Source organism: Chelmon rostratus, chromosome 10, assembly GCF_017976325.1.
Source record: "Chelmon rostratus isolate fCheRos1 chromosome 10, fCheRos1.pri, whole genome shotgun sequence".
Taxonomy (NCBI): Eukaryota; Metazoa; Chordata; class Actinopteri; order Chaetodontiformes; family Chaetodontidae; genus Chelmon; species Chelmon rostratus.
In genome coordinates, this window is record NC_055667.1 from 9,018,755 (window position 1) to 9,041,926 (window position 23,172).

The following is a 23,172-nucleotide window of genomic DNA, read 5'->3' on the forward strand; positions in this document are numbered from 1 at the left end:
GGGCTAAGCGTGCAAAAGTTTCTGACATTTTTCATGATACACAGAACAAATGTAGTGGGCAAACCAATCCCAACAGAGTGTGGGTGAATGTATTTCTGCAGCTTGCTCAAGGTAAGCATTTGTTTGGAGGCGTGTGTTCCATGAGCAGAGGAGTGCTGGTTTTGTTCCTTTTAATTAATAGTCCTAGAAATGAATCATTTCTTATAATTGCTTTATTGTTTTCAGATGTTTTATTTCCTGTGTTTATAATGCACTTTGCAGCTGTGGTTTTCCAGCACGCTGCAGTGTCAGTGTGAGCAGGCAAAAACCTCCGCTGCAGCCAGAAAAGAAAAAAAAATCAACTTCCATGTGTTACAGCAGCTCAACTTTCCACCCCTTTCCCCTCTTTGCCCCCCCCACCTCTCCATCACTCCCTCATCGTCACTCATCACTCACCCTCTTTTCCCCATCTCGCTCCCCCTCTCATGCTCTCCTCCCATCATCCCTTCTCCCTCTGATGTCAGAGCCCCACAGGGCGCTGTAGTAACTGTCTGTCAGTCAGTTTCGTTTAGTGTTTATAGTACATCCAGCCTCTCTGATCCATTATAAATAGCTTTAAGTGGCACAGCACTCCCTCCTCGCCGTCACTCAACACTCCATCTATTAGACTTTGTACTCAACCTAATTAATCTGACCAGTTGCTCAGAATAAAAATTAAGCTGGACATGAAGCCATTGCATGAAAAAATGCCACTAGTCTGGCATTACTATGTATGTAAAAAATAAATAGATAAGATATCATGTTATTTACGTGTTTATCTAAATAGGCCGTCTGAATCATTTTGTTTGCTTAATAAGAGCAGCAGAGACGAGCAGGGATCTGCTCCAGTCAATTTATGTCAGATCTGTTATTTAACTTGACAGGCGGAGCTATTTACAATTCAAGAGTTTTCAAGGGTGCATTGGGGATTCTTCAAGGTCTCAAAATCTGTGACGTAATCTGCAGCTACTTTCCAAACACCAATCACAACAAATATATTGAGCTCTGATGGCTGTAGATACATTTTCACTCACTGGGCTTGAATATTTATTGTATGTTGTGTATATTTCCAGAGATTTAACGTGGCTTTACTAACTCAATTTCTCTTCATTAGGGTCTATACTAGTAATTGATAATTATTCAGCCCACAATGATTCTCTAGAAAAAAAAAACAACTTATGTTATATTCCTCAAAATTGCAGTGATTCATGTGGGGGCAACAGTCTGACTCAATAAGTCTAATATCTCAATAAGTTTCACAGAGGCTCACCAAGTTTTCACATTTTCATATTATTAGAGTTTCCATTTGGTGTAATTAACCGTCCATCTTCCCAAATAGGAATCAGAATTACTTCTTGCCAGAGAATTTTCCCCTGGTGGATTCACTGCTGTCTGGATTTCACTCACCCTGATAGACCCAAGGCTATTAATATCTCAAAGACTTTCAAGGGCACACCAGGATTAAAGTAGTTTTCATATTCTGCAATGTGGAGTGGGAATATTTTTGATGTGGAATCTGCTGTGTAATCCCCTCTGCCTGCTGTAAATTCCCCTCTGCTGTGTGTGCTCTGCTCAGCGTTGGAGAGGTACTGTACTATTTGTTATGTGATTTCAACATCAGACCTCCTAAATATGCCAAATGCATTCTCTTGCCTTAAAAATGTGGGATTTCTCAGTTACCTTGGCAGAGAACGCAAACAGCTTTGATTACCAGCTCATGTTTTAGCACAATAACACAAGTTAAGACAATATTTGAAGTTGCAGAAAGGAAACCTTTTTACTTTTTCGCATTTCAGCTGGGTACAAGGCTGAGAGGACACTTAGAGAGGATGATACCAATGAGATTTAATGGTAAATGTGTTGAAGTCGCTGTAAATGGATGAATTTAACAGTGAGGAGCATTGTAACAACATATTGTTTGAATTTCAGTTTCAGGGATCTCGGGGACAGAAGAAAAGAGGCCGTGATTCGACAGGAGGACTTGTGTGTGATGAAGTGGCCTTAAATGTTTCCCCTGGTCACACCTAGCAGTGTCCTGCGTCTGTGCAGTGGACAGCCGAGACACATCACCATGCACACACGTGTGTATCATCATGCCTCCGTCACCTCCACTAGAAGGTCAAAGTGACCCGCACGGTGTTATTCCATCAGTCTGTCGCCACGCGCTTGCTAAGAAAACTGCTTCAGGAACTATTCGATCGATCATCTGGTTTCACTTGCGCTCCAACCACACACACATCAGCGCTCCTCTGCAGTTAGTCAAGCGCCGTCATCAGCCACCACGCCCTGCGCTGATGACGTGTTTTCCTGGTAAGGTCTTACTGGGTCACATTAGTGTTTGCACCACACGAGACGGGCCTGTGTGGTCAGATGCGTCCAAGACCAAGCGGTTTGAGTGACCGGATCACAGTGCATCTTAGTGGTCATTTACGCTTGTAAGAGCTGTCCACTTGCCTGACCTCAGACCAGCTGTGATGGGTGGCAGAGAAAGAGAAAGCTTTGCCTGATTGATTGAAAAGGGGCATCATTACAGTGCATCTAAACTATCTTCAGTGAATGGATCAGCTGTGATACCTGTCACACTGTTTCACACGCTGCCTCGTCACAACTTGTCTAGACGTCCTCGTGCTCCCCCGACACGCACCCATTCCAAATCCTGTTAACGCCGCCAGCCTGCGCCACAATAACCTACATTCCACGGCAATCACAGCGGCTGGCTGAGGCGCGTGAGCGCGTTGGAGCAGCGGAAGAGAAACGGCAGCAAATCCCGGTGTCAGAGCAGGAGGCTGGAGGGAGGCTGCTGACACACAGAGAGGAGAGGAGGCGAGGGAGGGAGAGCGCTTTTTTTCTTTTCTTTTGTGTATTCAAATCTTGTTTGGAAAAGGAGGATATGCATTTGGAGCACCATATTGCTGTGGCTGCGCTCCAAGCTTCCACCAGCTCTCAGAGCAAAACAGAGGCAGAGGGATCCAAACAGATTAGGACGCGCACACACATACACACGCTCCCATACAACTGCACTGTGCAGCGATAGCTGCTGCATTCACAATGTTTAGTTTTATGTCATTTTGACCAGGAAGTCAGTTTGGGTTCCAGATCAGCTTAGTTGGCATGAGCAGCGCAATAAAATCAGCAAAATGCCGCATGGATATTTGAGTATGCAGCAACTACATACGTATATAATTAAGTTTTTTGATACGATAGAGCTGATTTAGTACCTGATACCCACACAAAAAAAATCTCAAATGTTACATGTCTAAAAACAGGCAGCTGTGCCAGAACTTTCCCTAAAATATGCTCTTAAAGTGTTAAAATCATGACTTTAAAAGAATGATGTGATCAGATGATATATTATCAGGAGAACGAATTTGATGCCAGATTTCTATACTACATAATTTGTAACACTGGTTGCTTCAGGCACAATTCACAAAAATGACTGAGGTTCGAGTCTCAGCTCTATTATCTCCACACCAGACTTACAGCAGACCATACCCAAATTTAAGCCTCACCCTCACTTGAAGGATTGGGATTAGTTGGGCCAGACCTGAGGCACCTGAACTGAAGCGAGATAGAAACCCGAGAAATCCCTGACAAACACACCCGCGCGCGCGTAGACACACAAGCATAGGGACACGCACAGGAGACTGATGGGAGGCAAGAACACGCGAGGAATGTGGAGACTCGGTCACGCAGCGCCGGGGCTCAGGCTTGGCTGCTCCTCAGCTTCTCCGGGCGCTGATGCACGGCGTCCCCGACTGGCACGCCTTGTGTATCTCCTCCCATCAGCCGCAGGAAGAAATCATATTCAATTCCAGCCGTGTCATTACAGAAACCACCCGGCCGGCATTATAAATTGGTGCTGAATGGGAAGATGGTGAGCGAATGTTGGAGGAGACAGTTGTAGCCTATATATTTGCATAATGTGATTTTTTTTTTTCGACAAGTATCAGGAAATGGATCTGCCCATTTAGCCATGCGCAAATTAGTGTTAAATTGGGGTGATTGCTGGATTGCGCGCATGTGCCTCACTGAAATGAATCACACTAATCCTATAATAAATTTGGCTCCTACCACAGCAAATATATGAACTCTTATTAGGCTGTTACGGCTTATAAAAGATACGATATCCTTCCACAGGAAAACATTATTCTCAATAAAGTAAACGAAGTGAAATTTCTATTGAATTTCCCTGTGTGTGTGTGTGTGTGTGTGCGTGCGTGCGTGCGTGTGTGTGTGTGTGTGTGTGTGAATTACTCATGGGTGAAAATACTGGAGATGACGTCACTTTTACTAGAGCTATCCTGACGATTCAGAGCTTACATCACTGGAATATAGTGCAGCTTGATGGGGATGATCTCAGAAAACAAGAAAAGCTGTTTCTTAATTGGCAAATGGCGCTGCGACCTTAAAAAAAGAAATAGGCCTATCAGAAATATCAGATATCATAACACACACACAGTTGACCGTACTACAAGCTTGATGCTGTTTCCTCCACATTGGGTGAAGTTTCTATGAATTGCATTTCTGCACTTTATCCAAAATCCAACCTTCTGTTGCATCATTTCAGTTTATTTTTATATTCAAATATCAGAATCTTCTTTTCAGGTGTCATTCCTCCTCTTCCCTCCTCTCTTGCATTGCTGAGTTGATCTGTGTATAACATGCAGGGCTGTTTGTAACATGGTAATTCTTCAGATGATACGGTGATGACGGTGTGATTGTGTAAGATACCGGCTACTTCCACCTCCTATTCCAGTTGTGGACATGGCCGCCGCCGCGGGTGCTGTGTAACAGCCCTGCGCACCAACCATTATGAGAGAGAGAGAGAGAGAGACTGTGCGAGAGAGAGGGGCGGTAGATGCGAGCAATAGGGGGAGGGGTGGAAAAAGGAGAGAGGAGGAGAGTGTGGCTGTGTGTGTGGATGGATGGATAGCCTACCACCGGGTCGTGCCTCCACTGCTAGAATAGCGCGCACACACACATACAGACACACATACGCACACTCACTCGGAGGGGTAGTGTGTGAGCCAGCCAGCCAGCCAGCCAGTGTGAGTGTGTGAGCCATGTTGGATGTGAATGAACGGGAGGAGAGATGCTGCTGCCGAGCCGCTCCTAACGCTCAGACCTCCAGCTCCACGGACCACAGCGGGTAGATGCCAACTCTCCAGGCCGACGGAGAGACGGGGGAGCCTGGGGGAAGGTGTCGGGCGGTGCCGGCGGTCCTGGATCTGGCCACCTAGCCGGAGCGAAGGAGGGAGAGAAGTAACGGGGAGAGGGGAAGACGCGCTCGAGAGAGAAAGAGAGAGAATAGGCAGAGGTGGAAGAGGGAGAAAGGAGGGGAGAGACAGAGAAAGGAAGAGACTAAATGGCTGCACCGCTACCGGGCTTCACCCCGCTCCTGCTCTCTTCTCTGGCACTCCACCTGCTTCTCCTCGGCCCTTTGTTCGCCCTCACCCCGGGGACGGTGAATACAGGAGGGGCTTCCAACCGATGGACCCCGGGCCTCTGCCACCGAGACGCCGGTAAAGTGAGCCAGCAGCAGCAGCAGCAGCAGCAGCAGTGCGAGGAAGCAGGGGAGTCGCCAAGGAGCAGCTGGAATCTACGCCCAAGCAGGTGGACCGTAGAGCGGATACAGACTGAGGGATGCTCTGGAGTGCAGCGCGCACGGGGGTCGCTGGGAGGGTATCAACGGGATGGGGCTAGGGGGACACGGAAGGAGAGACTGAATGGAGTCGGGACGGTTTGGAGGAGTGGAGACGGCCATCCGGCACCACCACCTCTTCCTCCTCCTCCACTCCACCCATGTATTAGGAGCAGGTCGAGCTCTGATGGCGTCGGCGCAGGAGAGGGAGTGGAGAGAGGGAGGATGAGGAGGAAGGGCGTTGTTTCTCCTCCCGCTTCACCTGCTTTCACCTCCTCGCCGGTTCAAAACGGCAAAAAACGGGCAGTACAAAGGACTAGAGCGTGCGCGCAACGGTGGCCGGCGTCGAGGCCACACCTCACCAAACGTGGCGCCGCCACTGCCTTTGTGCACGCCTCTGGCCTGTTCAGGGCACCCGGAAGTGAGGAGAGGAGAGGGGGAGAGGTGTGGGAGAGGACTCGTGAGGTGAGGAGGCTCATTGCTACACGGTCCTCCCTGACACCCGGGCATTTCTACTGGTCAAGCCCCGACAAACAAGCCCTCTCCCCGTCCAATAACCCCTCACCTGGCCCCTTGCCAACCGGTTGCTCTTGTTGCATTCATTCTCTTTCTGGATACAATTCACCACACAGTGAGGCCTCAAACTACACCTACAGATGTCACCCCCGCTTTGCCAACAATTCAGACTTCATCCAGGGATCAGAATTGGACTACATTTGTCATTTTTCAACTTGCAATTCTTCCCAGACCGACTCCACAGATACTCATCCAGTCTACAGCAGCAGCAGCAGCAGCAGCAGCAGCCAGGCTCGGGGTGCTGATGGGGGTTCAGCCAGCGAGGACAGGAGGGCTGGTAATTGTTCTCATTTGGGCAGGCACAATGTTATCGATCCCAGCAGCATCCGAGAGGGGGGTGATGATAGCTGTTTGACTGGCTGCATTAGGAGCAGGGAGCGGAGTGGGGGAGATGAGGAGGAGGTGAAGGAAGCGCACAGATGTAGCGCACTGGTAGTGATTAACCCCAGAACCAGGGCGCACCGAGATTGTTGTGGACCCCCTGTCCGTGATGCGATAGCCAGGTATTACCACGCCAGAATTATGGGTGAGGGGAGGGAACGGGGTGAGAGGGGAGAGGGAAAGGATGAGAAAGGAGGAGGGATGAACCGAGGCAACAAACACATTAATTCATCTAATTATCCGGATAATGATTTGGCTTTTCTGATTCTGACGCTCCTATGCGGGGCTGATAATGAGCCTCGGCAGGGGAAATCAGCACCGGCAACCAGAGGGCAGAGCAGTCAAACCCGGGGAGAAAGCAGGGAGGTTCCCGGTGGTTGCCTCGGTTGTTTGGACAGAGTAGAAGTGGGGGGTGGATATTTAGCCGAGTTTATGGTCCCAGAGGGAGGCATAACTCAGAGGAATCTCCCCATCCAATTTCCCAGCAGCATCCCAGAGATGCCTGGCCAACGTTTTCCATCCAGCAAAAGCGCAACTCCCGAAATCACATCGACATATCCTGGCCCGGCGCTCATTACGCCCCCTCACACACAAACAGGCGGTGATGCAAAAAGTGGAAAACTCTCCAAACCGCTCCGTCTGTCTGCCGAAAAAGTAAACGCAACTTCAGAGGCTGCCGGTGACTCAGGCTTTTTCTCGCCTGCTACATCTCCCCCTGTTGTGTCAGCCGCGTCTCGCTTCCAAACAGCAACCAAAGCACGTCTTCGCAGCCAGCCTGCTCACACTACAGCGAAACAGCTCTCGTTTCTCTCGGAAATCAACCTGACCACATGGCAGGATGAGTCTGCACGTTCGCTTCACCTGCGCCCCGTGAAGGACGTGATTTCAGCACGATGGACAGCTCCTCCAGACGCTCAGCGTGTGTTTGAGTGGCGCAAATTCAACACCAACAGCAACAACAACAACAACGACCGAGAGGAGGGAAGCAAGGAGGTGAATGGATATGCTCATGACTATGAAATCGAAAAATCGGCGTGGCATGGTCAGGCACAGCAGCGAGACCCGTGGGAGAGCGCGCTGCGAGGGGTGGCGCACGCAGGATGCGCTGACAGCATTTCCCCCGACTGTTCAGCCACGGAGCGCAGGGAACATACGCATATGCAATTAAAATCCGGTAAGCAAGTGCCATTAGAGCCCGGAGGTGTCAGACAGTTAGATAGGCGGCAGATGGGGGCCGAGGGAGAAAAGGAGAGGGATGCAGAGAGGGAGGGAGAGGGCTCGGAGGGGTCCGCCGCTGTTGCTGCCGCTGGTGGGGGAGGGAAATTACAGGTGGGGGTGGGCGAGAGAGAGGCGCGGCTGACGGGAGGGAGAGAACCAGGGGGAGAGGAGCAAGAGGAGGAGGAGTGGGAGAGGGAGAGGGGAACAACAAAGGCGAGCCAGGCAGAGGAGAGAGAGGCACAGGGAGGGAAGGGTCAGGAAAGGGGCAGCACCATCACACAGCCAGATAGCGAAATAGGGACGAAAGAGAGCCAGGCGGATGAAAGCCATGAGGCAGGAGAGGCGGGCGAGAGGGGGGAGGAGGAGAGGCACAGCGCAAGGGGAGAGAGGAGTCTGGAACGACTGATAATAGTAGCAGATGATGAAACCTCACAGGGAGAAAGGGAGAGGAAGATTTTGATGGCGTGGCCTCGCGCTCGACGTGCAGCCAACAAACATCCCCATTTCTCCCAGTATAACTACCAAGTGCAAGTGGCTGAGAACCAGCCGCCGGGCACCTCAGTCATCGTCATGTCCGCCTCGGACCCGGATGCAGGCGATGCAGGCAGGCTGAGCTACACAATAGCCCCGCTGATGAACAGTCGATCATCTGACTACTTCCAGATCCACCCAGACACAGGTCTCATCACCACCACTCAGATTCTAGACAGAGAGCACATGGACTTGCATTACTTCCGGGTCACAGCCACCGATTTTGGCTCCTCTCGCCTCTCTGGCACCACAATGGTGGCCATCACTGTTTCAGACCGGAATGATCATTCTCCTATATTTGAGCAGACAGAGTACAGGGAGACCATCAGGGAGAATGTAGAGGAGGGGTATCCCATCTTACAGCTGAGAGCCACAGACTTGGACTCCCCATCCAATGCCAATATCCGTTACCGCTTTATTGGTGACACGGCCGCAATGGCCCGAGCGGCCTTTGAGATTGACCCGCGCTCTGGCCTCATCACCACCCGTGGAGCAGTGGACCGGGAAACAAACGAGCACTACACTCTCCAGGTGGAGGCTAGTGACCAGGGGAAGGAACCGGGGCCACGCTCTGCCACTGTTAAAGTTTTCATCACTGTTCTGGATGAAAACGACAATGTGCCACAGTTCAGTGAAAAGCGCTATGTGGTAGCAGTGAAGGAGGATGTACGGCCTCACTCTGAGATCCTGCGTGTGAGTGCCACAGACAGGGACAAGGACAGTAACGCAGCCGTTCATTATAATATCATCAGCGGTAACAGCCGTGGACAGTTTTCCATCGACAGCGTCACCGGGGAGATCCAGGTCGTGGCACCACTGGACTATGAGGCCGAACGGGAGTACACGCTCCGTGTTCGTGCGCAGGACAATGGCCGACCACCTCTGTCCAATAACACCGGTATTGTCAGTGTACAGGTGACGGATGTCAACGACAACCCACCAATCTTTGTCTCCACGCCCTTCCAAGCGTCTGTGCTTGAGAGTGCCCCAGTCGGTAGTTCCATCCTCCACATTCAGGCCATTGATACAGATTCTGGTGATAATGCCCGCCTGGAGTACAGGCTAACTGGCACCAGCTCTGACACGCCGTTCATTATCAATTCTGCAACTGGCTGGGTCACAGTGAGCTCCATTCTTGACCGAGAATCTGTAGAGCACTATTTCTTTGGCGTGGAGGCCAGGGATTATGGCATGCCACCTCTGTCAGCTACAGCGAGTGTTACAATTACAGTGATGGATGTGAATGACAACCGGCCTGAGTTCCTCCAAAAGGAGTACTATGCTCGCCTGAACGAGGACGCGGTGGTTGGTACCAGTGTTGTGACCGTCACTGCTGTGGACCGTGATGTCAACAGTGCGGTGACCTACCAGATTACAGGAGGAAACACCAGAAACCGCTTTGCCATCAGTACAGCAGGAGGGGCTGGACTTCTCTCATTAGCCCTCCCATTGGACTATAAACAGGAGCGGCGTTACGTTCTGACAGTCACAGCCTCAGACCGCACACTCCACGACACCTGCCAGGTGCACATCAACATCACAGATGCCAACACACATCGGCCCGTGTTCCAGAGTGCCCACTACTCTGTCAGTGTGAATGAGGATCGACCACCTGGAAGCACTGTGGTTGTGATCAGTGCCACGGATGACGATGTTGGTGAAAATGCTCGAATCACATACTTCCTCGAGGACAATATCCCACAATTCCGCATCGACACCGCCACAGGGGCCATAACACTCCAGGCAGAGCTCGACTATGAGGACCAGATGACCTACACTTTGGCCATAACGGCTAAAGACAACGGCATACCGCAGAAATCTGACACTACGTATGTTGAGGTGAATGTGAATGATGTGAACGATAATGCACCTCAGTTCCTCAGCCCCAGGTATCAGGGGACAGTGAGCGAAGACGCCCCACCATTCACCAGCGTCCTCCAGATCTCAGCCACTGACCGCGATGCACACGCCAACGGTCGTGTTCAGTACACCTTCCAAAACGGTGAGGACGGGGATGGAGATTTTACCATCGAACCCACATCTGGTATCGTCCGCACAGTTCGCCGTTTGGACCGTGAGAGTGTGCCATTCTATGAGCTCACGGCCTACGCTGTAGATCGTGGCGTGCCCCCTCAGCGAACCCCCGTCCACATCCAGGTGACGGTCCTAGATGTGAACGACAATGCCCCTGTCTTCCCTGCTGATGACTTTGAGGTTCTAGTGAAGGAAAACAGCGCTGTGGGCTCTGTGGTAGCCCAGATCACAGCCACTGACCCGGACGAGGGTGCCAACGCTCAGATTATGTACCAAATAGTGGAGGGCAACATCCCTGAGATCTTCCAGATGGACATCTTTTCAGGGGAGCTCACTTCACTCATTGATCTTGACTATGAGTCCCGCAATGAGTATGTCATCGTAGTCCAGGCCACCTCGGCACCTCTAGTCAGCCGGGCCACTGTCCGGATCCGACTGGTGGACCAGAACGACAACCGGCCCACTCTGCAGGACTTCCAAATCATTTTCAACAACTTCGTGTCCAATCGCTCCAACAGTTTCCCCAGCGGGGTAATTGGGAGAGTACCCGCCCATGATCCTGATGTGACGGACAGGCTGTACTACACCATCGACAGAGGGAACGAGCTTCACCTGCTGCTCCTGAATCACACCAGTGGAGAGATCCGACTGAGCCGAAAACTGGATAACAACAGGCCGCTGGTGGCTCCCATGCTGATCACAGTCACAGGTAAGAGACCGTGAAGGGAAAAATGGGAGGAAAAGATGGGAGGGAGGGCGGGTGTGTGTGTGTGTGTGTGTGTGTGTGGCTACAGTCAGTTTAGATTCCCCTGTAGCTTTATTCACTGTAACAAATACTGTGAAGATAAGGACTCAGACTCTACAGGTTTGAGTGTGAGTGAGAAAGAAATGTGATAAGACTGGATGACATTTGGAGCTCTGGGCATTACTTCTACCTTTTTGTCTCTTTCTTCTGACTTGTGTGCATGAAGGGATGAGTAATCAGCTGGACCAGTGAGAAAATTAGATTTTTTTACCTTTGTCTCAGGCATCTGCTACACGTCCTGTACCTGAGACCCTGAAGGAGAAGGCTTTTGGGGGAAATTGTGTGAGCATGTGTTTGTGAGAGAAATGCAGTAAGCGTATGTGGTTACTCAAATTAGATTTACCTGAGAGGCTGTGAGGAGATTGATGCTTGTTGACTTGGCAGAGTTTCAAAGTGTGGAAAAGGTGAGAAGACTATGAGAAAAGGATGATGAGGAAAAAAAAGCATGTGTGATGCTTAGTGAGTATTTTGTGTGAAAAAACATGACGGTAAATATCACAGAAGGGAGAGAATGTGTGTGAGAAGAGACAGATTTAATTAATATTTGAAGACACTTCTGTCAATGTGATTAAATTGATGGTAATTATTAGGGTTTTCATATGACATTTTGCTATCAGTCACCATGTTGCCAGTTTATGAGATATGCTATCGCAGGCGGCCAGTGTAAAGCATGTATTTTATTTCTAGCATGGTAATGACAATTTTACTGGTGGAAAAAGATCTGTGTAGTTATGAGCAGTGATCAGTATCACACTACCACCAACACTGTGTGATTGACAGGTGATCTGGGCTAAGTGTGGCCCAAGTTGCCATAGTGATTTTGTAAAATTAAAGAAAATCTATCAAGTAGGGAAATAAGGAAGCACAAAAGCACAGCGCAGAGCCAATTTCCGCCACTTGCTGTGACAGTTTTCATCATTTGCTTGAATACATTTTGTCCATTCAGAAGTTACCTTTTCATAACGGAGAGAGGCCTAAACTCAAAGCTGCTGGGCAACATGGCGCATTTTGTTTGCGACCTGCTCCAACGCTCACAAAACATTTAAAACATGCAACAAAACTAAATGTATTCTTTCAACTCTTACACAATGGACACCAAAATCCAAAACACAGCTATCAATATGAACCAGTTCAACCTTAATTTGTGCCACATGCCCGCGCCATTTGTTGATGCTTTACATTGTTTGGCCCCAAAAGGCAAACTAGCATACCACAGCATGAATTGTGTTCTTTTCTCTAAAGATGATTTTACCAGAGACAACAAATCCTGCACTCTGCACTTTTTAATCTGTTTTTTTTGATGCCATAGCCACACATGCACACTCGCTCTTCCTCAGGCCCATCTGCCATGACCTCTTTATCCATATCAGTGCCTTTGGCCCCTTTAATGCATGCTTGCATATAGTAACACAGAGGTGGCATCTTTTATAGATGTATAAGGACTGATTGCTGATTGAAGAGTTGTGCAAAGGAGTTTCACACAGACGCATCAGAGATTCATGACTATGCAAGTCATTTATCTCTGCTGTGAATAGAGGTTTTGCTTCTGTTTGGTGCAGTTAATCCAGTAGAGTTTTAGGTCTTTCTATGAAGTCTGTGTTAACTGTTTCAAAAAAGGGTGTGAAAGATGAGGGAAACTGATGAAAAAGTGTAAACTCACTTGCAAGAGAAGATTTCTGCTGTGATAAGAAGGTGGTGATGAAGATTATGTTGATCCCAGTTTCATTATGCTCGTCTTAGCAAAACTGTAATAATCCCACAAAATTGTACCAATACTCCCTTAATTTTATATATTTCCTGCGGACAGTGAGGGGTCCATCCTAAGTGTAAACCCATAGGCTGTTAGTATGGAGAGAAACATAGTGGGACAGTTTAATATTGTTGCCATATATTGAATTTATACTTTAATTTGTTTTGAGGTCATGTCTAACAATATAATCATTATTTTTTTACCATCCAATGGATGTATTTTTGTGGTTTATTTGCTTGCATTTCTAGGCGTTGGCTTTACGATAAAAGCTTCCTAAAAGCTCTCCAGGCTTCTTCGCTGTCGCTGATCAAAGCCTCAGAAACTGGATGTGGAGAGCAGCATTGTTGCTTTGAATGTTAGTGCTGTATTTGTATTCTGTCAGAAAGATTTTTCATTCTACTGCACACAGTATGGGTTTTCATAAACATATTTCATCCTATTGGGGCTCTCTGACAATCTATCAATGATGGAAATTCTCACTCTCAACCCCCCAACACACACACACACACACACACACACACACACACACACACACACAGCATGTTTTTGTTGCCTGAGGGCAGTGCTGTGTTACACTAAAACATGTCCATAAAAATTATTTGCCCAAGACTTAATTTTCCATCACATTACATTCCAATATTTTTTTCTCTATTTGAACGAGTAAAAGAGTTAAATTTATCTTGCTGGTCACTTCCTCCTGATAGCCTATCTTGATACAGTACACCCACTTCTGCACCTTATTGACTTGTTTACAAACATGTCATAACATATTGTCACGTGTAGGAATGAAAAAAAAAACAAATGCTGATGGAGGGGTGAGGAACAAAACGGTTCTCCATTGCCTGAGGACAGCAGCATGTAGCTCAGGATTAATGGAGGAGCACTGTCATGGGAGTGTGTGTGACCTGCTACCCTATTTTACTCCGCTTTTATACCAGCCTCACTGCTGATAACGCAGGCTTCTACATGTTCATTTTGGTGTCGTTTTGAGTCAATGAGTGAAGAATGGAGCGTGTGAATGAGTGAGGGATCCATTAAGTGAGCCAAAAATGAAGTGAGTGGGTGAAATGAGTGAGGCAGCAGGTGAGTGAGACAGAATGAGAGCGGGAAGGATGGTGGGAATGAGTGGGTGAGGTATTCATTGACTGAGGAAATGGATGATTGAGTGAATATGCTATTAGGTGAATGACAGAGCGAGTGAGCAAATGACTGAAGGAGTGATCACGTTTGAATGGGTGTCCAAGTGAGTGAGTGACGATCGAGGGAGTGTGTAAATCAGTGAGCCAAACAGAAAGTGACTGAGAATAATAGTGACTGAACAAGTGATTGAGTGACAAGTGAGTGAATGAGTAAATAATGGAGGAGCTGACTGAGTAAACAAGTGAGTAAGGGGGGAAGTGAACGAGTGAGTTTAAATGTGAGAAGTGCAGTGCATGAGTGAATGACCAAGTGAACGAGTGACTGACTGAATTAGTAAATGAGTGAGTTTAAATGCAGAGATTGAAACATCACATGAGAGAGTGCATGACCAACCCTTCTCACTCCCAACTGGTCTCATCCGGACACGTGGTCTGGATCCCCTGGCGTCACTGGGTACTGCTTTAGGGTCATTTTTCAACATGAAGAGTAGTCCGACGGACTTCTATAGACAGTGTGTTCTCACTCCCAAAACATCAGACGATGTGGTATAAAGAGGGAGAAAAGTCCATCAAGTCCACCACAAGCAAGTCCAGTTGCCTTTTGGAAGCACTTAGAAGTCCATCAGTGGAGGAAGGTGGGATTGTTGGATGGCTCAAGCTCAGGACCTTCACCCAGGAGGGTAGATATTATTGCTAACTTGACCACTTACCCCTGCATTTTGGGAATGAGAATGCATGATCAAAAGAGTGATAGAAGAAGTGAGAGAGTGAGAAAATGATGGCGTGAATACAGGGGACAGAGACTGAGTGGTTTCCTGAATGGAAACATGAGTGAGTGAATGCTAGAACTGGAGATTTATTCAGGAGAGGAGTGACTGAGGGATTGATTGAGTGAGCAAACAGTAAGTGTGTAAGTGTGTGTGTGTGTGTGTGTGTGTGTGTGTGTGTGTGTGTGTGTGTACCATAAAGTGTTTCTATGTATGTATGCATGTGCCAACCTTTGTCTCCATCTGCTTCTTCAAGTGTGCATTCAGCTCAGTTGAACCAGACATGAAGATTCATTTATAATTTCTCTCTCTCTCTCTCTCTCTCTCTCTCTCTATCCAGGATTTGACAGTTATGAGATTATAATGAAACAACAGTCAGCCAGAGTCAGCCTCGGAGCAAAGCTGTCACTTTCATTGTGCGCTGCGTGTTATCTGTGACTGCACATCCCTCCTCCACCCATCACATCCTCTTCTCTCCTTTATTCCTCCCATCCTTGGATGGATGAATTCTTCTGCTATCTTTATTAATTGCATTTTTCTCTTCTTTGTCATCATCCTTCTTTCCAGTTGTTTCTTTGCCCCTCTGCCATTTCTCACTCTCTCCCCTCTCTCCTGCTTGTGTCCATCTCCTCAGTCTCCAGCATGTTCATTATTTTCCATCCTTCTCTCCTCCGACTCTTCTCTTTCTCCTCAACTCTTCCCTGTAATCCTCTTGTAGCTCTCATGGGCTGTTTCCCCTCCATGGCATATTCTTGTCAACTCTCCTCCTCCTTCCTCTGCTTTCTTCTCTCCTTACTTCCTCTCCTCGTGTGTTTGTCTGTGTGCTCAAGTGACTGAATGAGTTGTGTATTTGTGTGCGTTCCTGATTTCTACGTACGTATGTGTGAGTTTGAGCAGTGTTTCCTAGCAGCAGAGAGATTTCTCTGTGCGTACGTGCTTACGCATGATTTGTGGTTGCACATAGTAGTCAAGCGTGTGTGTGTGTGTGTATATGTGTGTGCATGTGTATACTCTCAGGTGGCTCAAAGCATTGCACTTGAGAGTGTATTCATGTCTTTTCAATGAATAATATCTATGCATGCCAGAGAGCGCTGGGACTACACTCTTCTTTTTTTCTGAATGTCTGGATTCCTCAGTCTTTCACACTTTCTTCTCCCACTCTCTCTCTCTTTGTCTCTTCCTCTCTCCTCCTCCTCTCTGTCCCATTCTCCATGAGAAAGTTGCTTCCCCGTGATAATTCCCATATTTATGGTGCATTAAATGCTGGATCCACGCTTGTGTTGCCAGCAGTTTAAGCACACACACACACACACACACATCAATTTACATTTATACACATAAAACTGGCTTCAGGGTCAGTTGGTTGTGGCATGTATTGAAAAAAACATTTTAGCTTGGCACCCGGAACAGCATCAGCTCAAGGTGCCCTTTAGCAAAGCAACCCCCCAAGTGCTCCTGTGGCCAGCAGCACAGACTGTGGTTTCACTGGCGAGCTCCCAGTTGTGAGTGTGTGTAGCAGTTTGAATGCTGAGCGGAGCTCTGCTGGAAAAGCGTAACTGGACTTCCCCGGGTAGATGAAGGCTGAAACAGAGGCTCCGTGGTGTGTTCGACTTTGTTCAGTTGGCGCTTTTTAACAGCAGATAATTTGACACGTGACAGCAGGAAAGGCACAGGTGTAAATAATAAAACGATTGACGGCTCACTTACATCTAGCTGCTTCAGTTGCAGGGTCCTGGTGTGGTTCAGGCCGGTTCACAGTCACACTGTCATGCCTTTGACTAGAGGAGAGCTGAGCCATTGTTAAGGTTATTAGTGACACCTGTGTTTTTCCTACTGTGATAAGCCAAAGTGTCTGCTGTGAACAAGGCTTATGGCAGTGAGTACCAGAGAATTTGCATCTTCTGTTTGACATACCATACCTCACGAAAAAGGATTTTTCTTTGCCGGTAGCTAAACCATCGTTTCCTACATATTAGGTTTCAATTAGCAAGATCTCCCAACCCCCAATTTACTTTTTCATGTTGCTTTGAAAACTTGTCCAGCATCAGTATCAGCATCTGACTGCCATACCCCTTTAATGAGTGATAAACACTCCTAATCCTGATATGACCGACTGGTGTAGCAGCGTTTCTCTTTATGAATATGCTATTGTTTGGTTAATGCTGCGTAGATTTAGACAGGAGAGGAAGAACCACAAAAAAACTGAAAAAAAACACAGATTATGTAAGCAAATAGTTGCCAATTTACACATCCAGTGGATACAGACCAACAAAAGCATTCATTTGGGGTCGTGTTTGTGATGAATGTAGGCCAGTTATTCACAGTCAGTCTCCACTAACTCCTATGAAAAATACCATGCAAATGTGTTTGATGCTGGGCAGGCAGCGCACCGCAGGTTAATCAGAGCCGTCTGCTGCTGCTGGAAATGAGGCTGATGACAGCGCTGAGATAATAAAATAAGGGAGGCTAAAGAGCTGCTGCTGCAGAGTTTTGTGGTTCTGTCACTCCGAGTCACTTGTCACAACTTTCACATTATGGTGCTTTCATCCATTGTCGATTTGAAAATATTGATTTGCGGAGTAAACATTGTTATTGACTCGTGAATGACAAAGTGAAATTAGAGTGGTGTATTCACTCCAGTTAATTTGTGCACAGTCACTGAAGAGAACTGTATGAGTTGAAGGCCTCAGCGGTTCTGTAGTGGGCAGTATGGACAGCAGTATGGCATCACTCATTATGACTGTGACCTATTAGATACACTGAAGGGCTTTTAACGAACAGATTTGGTACAGAGCAACTTAAAAGGTGACAAATTAACACAAATAAAGGAAAAAAGTAAGGGTGTTAAACACAAAAAATAAAGCGCACACACACACACACACACACACACACACAAATTTGTATTATTTGTTATTGTAAATTTCTCACATGACAGCACTTATGCTATGCACACATATGCATGTGTTAGAGAACAGAAGAGTGAGCATTCTGCAAATCAGTGAATACATCCGATAAACTCAACATGCACTTGTGTCCACCAATACATTTAAACACTGGTTTACTCTGCGTCACACGGGTCAGTGCACCATGAGTACACTTACAGTACATATAGGTCACAGCACTGATGAACTGATGTGTAAGGCAGCTTGAATAGAGTTTGATGTCATGGTCGAAAGCCATTATTCCTGTATTCCTATCGTTGATCTATTGCCTTTCTATTAGCTTCCATCTATTGAATGTCTGCAGCAAAGAAAGTGAAGTAAACATGTCATAACCAACACACTGGAAAAGAAAAGAGAGCTGAACACAGAAAGTAAATGTCATGAGAACCAGTTTTAATGTCACGTTGTGATGAAAACATGGTTTGCCCCACAAACCCCCAGGAAGCCCCACAGGGATAGTTTCACCACCAAAACAAAGTGCTTTTATATAATAGCCCCTTGGAAAGCGGTGCGTGTGTGCGTGTGTGTTTACCACCCGTTCCCCTCTTACTCTAGCATAACATGCTCCTCTCTACCTCCTCTGTCTGTCACCTGATGTGCGCTATGGGCATCATATTTTGCAGCACGGTGTGTGTTGCCACTTGCATACCCACTTTAAACACACAATCTTGAAAACGTTGCATGAAAATGTTTACTGGGCTCAAACCCACAGCATCAAGAGCACAGGTGGCAACCTCAATGACCTACATATACAGTACATAATAGCCAACCGCAATGCTGCAGCCAGAACCTTTACCAGCCCATTAGATACCATTAGATGTACTCTATACATCTTTGGCCTGTTGGGGGCAGGATGCATCCACCACCTGTCAGGAGCTAAGTGGTTCGAGCGGAGTTGAGAAGGTTGTGGGTCTGACACAGTTTTCTCTCTCCTCAGAGGGGCAGAGAGTCAAATAGCTGAGGTTTATCTACAGGATAGTTAGAGCCCTGTAGCCATGACACCAGCTCCAGGACCAACCTATGACCTCAACTGGTTTTCACATTAGCTAAGTGCCTATTTTTAAGCATAAGTTAGCAGTTAGCTGTGTGCAACGAGAGGTTTGTATTGAATTGTAATGTTTTCTAAAGTGTTTTTGACAGATCAGGTGTCTGTTCTGTGCAGAGGCATTAATCTGATATTCTGCAGAGGTCTTCAGCAGAAGTAGTAGGTGGCGGATGGCTTGGCGGTGGTGGTGGTGGTGGTGGTGTTGGGGGGGCTTGTCTGTCTAACACTATAACACCATTACCGTCACCATTGTATTTAAATGCTTGACAATTCAATGCCTGTGTAAGAAGGAAAGTGAGCTTTTCTCATAGCTTAAGTAAATGACTTCTGTTATTTTATGCAAATGGATCAAAGACTTACCATTTCTTTCTCTCTGAGATTTAGAGAGGAATCAGAGCGACAGCTAAATGTACTGATAAGGTGTCTGTTCCCCAGCTTTCAGTCTTCCAGGATTCACACTCAGGTCTCTTTTACTGTAAATGCCAAGTCACTTTGTATTCATACAGCTTTGCACGCCCTCATCTGGGAACTGCCCAGTGCAAATACAGTCCATTTGATGTCCCTTTCTCTGGGATAACAGTGTGCTTTGAGTGTCAGAATGACTGCTGGGTGATAGTGATAAATAAGGCAGCATTATGCACAGGGGAATGTCGTGACGGTGAACATTCAGGCATGGTGGGCTGCCGTGAGTGCATATTTTGACAGAAGTTTTCAGGGAGTTGAGTGCATAACAAATTCACGTTCCCTGTTGAGAGATTTGTCGTTCGTCCGGGAAGCCTCTGCTCCTGAAATCTGCTTCTCACACCTTTTTTATTTGGTCACCTACATTCTTTCTGAGTAGATGTGAAAATCCACTTAAAACCTTTAAATAATACTACCTTATTATACTGGAGACATATAGTGATTCCTGTCAAATATGACTGTCTGGAGAACAGCTTGAGGTACAGTATTTCTTTGAGCTAATGTGGATTAAGCTTTTGTGATGGTGAATTGATTCCCCAACGTCAAAATATTTGAGATCTGCACCGTGAAGTTTTGTGGTTGAGACTTTTTTCCTCACTGTCAAAGCAGACCCGAGCTTTTTTTAAATAGTCAAAAATCTGTTTCTAACTTGTGACTTATCCCCACTCCTCCAGGGAGCACAGCAGCACGAAGCTCTCCACACTGCTCTTCTGTAGCCTGACGGAGGAAAGGCATAAAACTTGCTGTACATGCCACTTAGTTGTATTATGCAGGCTGAATATGGCATCTGGCCTGATAGCATATTCAGCCTGCATAATGTGAAAAACTCAGGGAGAGGTTCAAATGAAATGTTTAAACTCCTGGCAGCAGAAAGACTTGAAATAGTTTAATGAATGTTTGCGATAAAGAAGCAGTGATTTATTAAATGTCACAAACATGGAGGGAGTGTATGCATCTTGTCCCTCTCTCTCTGCCTTTGCTGCACTCAAGCACCTTGCAGGGTGTTTTTGTACTTTTTCTGTTCCTTTAATTAAGAAGACTGACATTTATCCATTGCATTTCTTTCCTATTAGCAGTGAAATTCACATGGCTGTAGGAGATTTCAAACAGAACAAATACAGAGTAAAATTTAGACCAAGGCTACAGCACCAAAGTACAAAAACTGCTTCTGCAACACATGTATGAGGCATGAGGTTACCAGGACACTCACTTTAAAACTATACATTTTTGTTCCTTTTTACATCTAATAATCTAAACAGCCTGTGGTATGAGGACATTTTGTAAATTCCCAGCAAAACTTTATCTGCAAGCAAAGCTTACTGTAGCATGCTATAGTTAATGTTTAACAGTCATCTAAAAAAAATTGACCAAAACACATTGGAACCTGAAGTGAGTCAGAGACACCACAACACACAAACAGAGGTCTCCTAACCTTTCTACACACCAAAGGGCCAAATGCTGAATGGCAAATGGAAATATAAGTGTTCATAAATAGCATTTTAATGATTTGTTTGTGCAGGTCTGAGGTCTTAATGAAAATGGGCTCAGTCCAAATCAGCCACCAGGGAGGAGCGAGAGGCACAATGCAGGAAAATGAGGATCATCACCAGCCTGGAACTCTCATGCTATGTTTAGCATTGTATCATCAATAAATCATTACCACATTAGCTTTACAACATTAACATGACTACTGCAAACCAACAAGATCACTGCAGACAGACGAGCGGGACTGTAATCCAGCCTCGGTGCTGCATTTTCTAAGTTTGTCGGATTGCTTTTAAGGCTGTTATGCATTGTCATATTAAGAATATGCTGATCAGGTAAACCAGGGTTTATTTGACATGTGAAGTGAAGTGGCTTGATCCTCTAAGTTCCACATTTATGATAACGTACCAATGGGTTGATGAAGTCTCTTCCATTTTAAACTCACTCACAGACTGACTGCAAGGAAAAATGCAGTCAGTCTGTGAGTGAATTTGGAGGAGCATTTTTTTAATAAGGAGGTGGCCCTAACCCTATAGTAAAAACTATATCTGTAGTCATGTCTCCCCCATTATATTTTGTTACACAGGTGGTTTGCTCTGGTTGTGTGTTTTTTTCAGCAGCACAGACACAACTGAATGATCATAGCAATATTATGGGAATACTACAGGCAGCAGTGTGTCTCTATGATCCTCGCGCAGTCATGTGAACATATGTTGCTACTTGGCACTTTGATCATGAGTATATAGGCTACAATATAGAGTAAAATTGAGGATTTACATTATGTGTGTAGCTCAAGGATTAAACTGACAGAAGGTCGGGACTGAGAAGAAGAGGTGCCAATACAGATCTGTCTGCTGCTTCAGCACCACAGACAGCTCCACACACAGCTCAGTCAGGTTGCTGATGCGTCAGAATTGTGGTCGGGGTTATAGATTGTAATGTACAAACTTTAATGAGGGGATCAATGAGTCAGGCAGACTAACACATCCAACTGAAGAACCCCTCAGCCCCTGGACTCTCTCTGCTACCAGTGGATGGAGAGGAGGGTGGCAGGTTAACAAGGGAGATTCATTTTGGTCATTTTGCTAACAAGAGAGATAGCATCCCCCCTTCATCCCCTACAAGTCACTTATTGCTTTGCAGCCCTCGGTGTCCTTCAATGGATCATACAGGCAATCCTCGTTGGTGTTCTCTCTCTCTCGGCTTGTCCAGGCCACTGCATTTTGGTTCGGGTCTGATTATCCTTGGCTGTCTTTGGGTTTGGTCTGACTGTCCTGGTGTACCTTTCAGATTAGAGGTTAATTTCTTCCTCATAGATCTGTTTCGGATTTGGTGTCCCGATACATCTGCTATGAGATAACATCCCTTCACATGCTCCTCTGTGTCTGTTTTGGATTTCTGATTCAGTATTTGGTAATAGTGGAAAGCTGGACTGATGCAGAAACCATATTGATCCGTGAGTGAGTACAAGGTTGTGTTCTTGGTTCAGTTTTCTGACTGTTTTTTCATTTGCTATGTGGGATGGGGCATGGTTAGGGGATTTGGATGCTTGTGTTGGGCTACTGTCTCATTTCTTGTTTGTTTTGAAAAAGGATTCAAAGGACTGCACAAAAAATAATGAAAAAAAGAGCTTGACTTCTAATAATGGAGAGCAGATACTACCAGTGGTGCTCGTGGCTTCCACTGGTAGGAAACTATATTGAAACAAACAAAACGTCAGTGTTGCTGAAATCCTTTGACACACTCATTTTGCATTTGTGGCTAATTTTCCTTTAATACAATCGCAGGAGATTCAGTTCTCAGGTTCTGTTCAAGCTTTGCCGTTTTGAGCAGCTTCCACAAGTTTACATCCAATTTGCAAACACTAATAATTGTAATTAAATTCCTATTCAGTCATGTGCATTCTCTCTATGTGTGCTTGAGTGATTGGCATACACGAGTAAACATCATAGGAGTCCTTTTTGCTGCACATACCGTACTGAACAGACCATTACTGCTGCACTATTACCCCTCCCTACAGGAGCAATTGTTTGGAAAATTTTAATTTGGGACCTTTTCAAGCAACAGAAGGTCCTGGCAGTGATAGGAGCGATGAAAGTCGCTACAGACACGCCCTGCCTCAGGTGCCGAAGTTACTGCAGTGATTTTTCAAGAGAGACTGCTCAGCCCACAATGCTTTGCTCCAAAACACCAAATGACTTCACTCAAAACCAACAATGTCTCTGTGCAGATAAGGTGAAGCCTTGTTTAAAGGGCATGTGGCACAAAAAAGTATTTCTTGTCGCATTAAAAATAAGCAGAAGTGTGGTTCTGCGTTTATTCCCATGCAAATGTCATGTCTCTGTGGATGTTTGGGAGAAAAGAATAACCACAGCAGC

General features: G+C 46.4%; 1 protein-coding gene across 1 annotated transcript in view; it reads left to right on the plus strand.

Annotated features, from left to right (window-relative positions):
- Positions 1 to 5,383: 5,383 nt before the first annotated feature.
- The window catches only part of celsr3 (cadherin, EGF LAG seven-pass G-type receptor 3), a 102,501-nt gene continuing 84,712 nt past the window's right edge, over positions 5,384 to 23,172 (plus strand). Inside the window, exon 1 of the mRNA XM_041946775.1 lies at positions 5,384 to 11,108. Coding sequence (XP_041802709.1) covers positions 5,384 to 11,108 — 5,725 coding nt within the window. The remainder of the gene's footprint in view (positions 11,109 to 23,172) is intronic.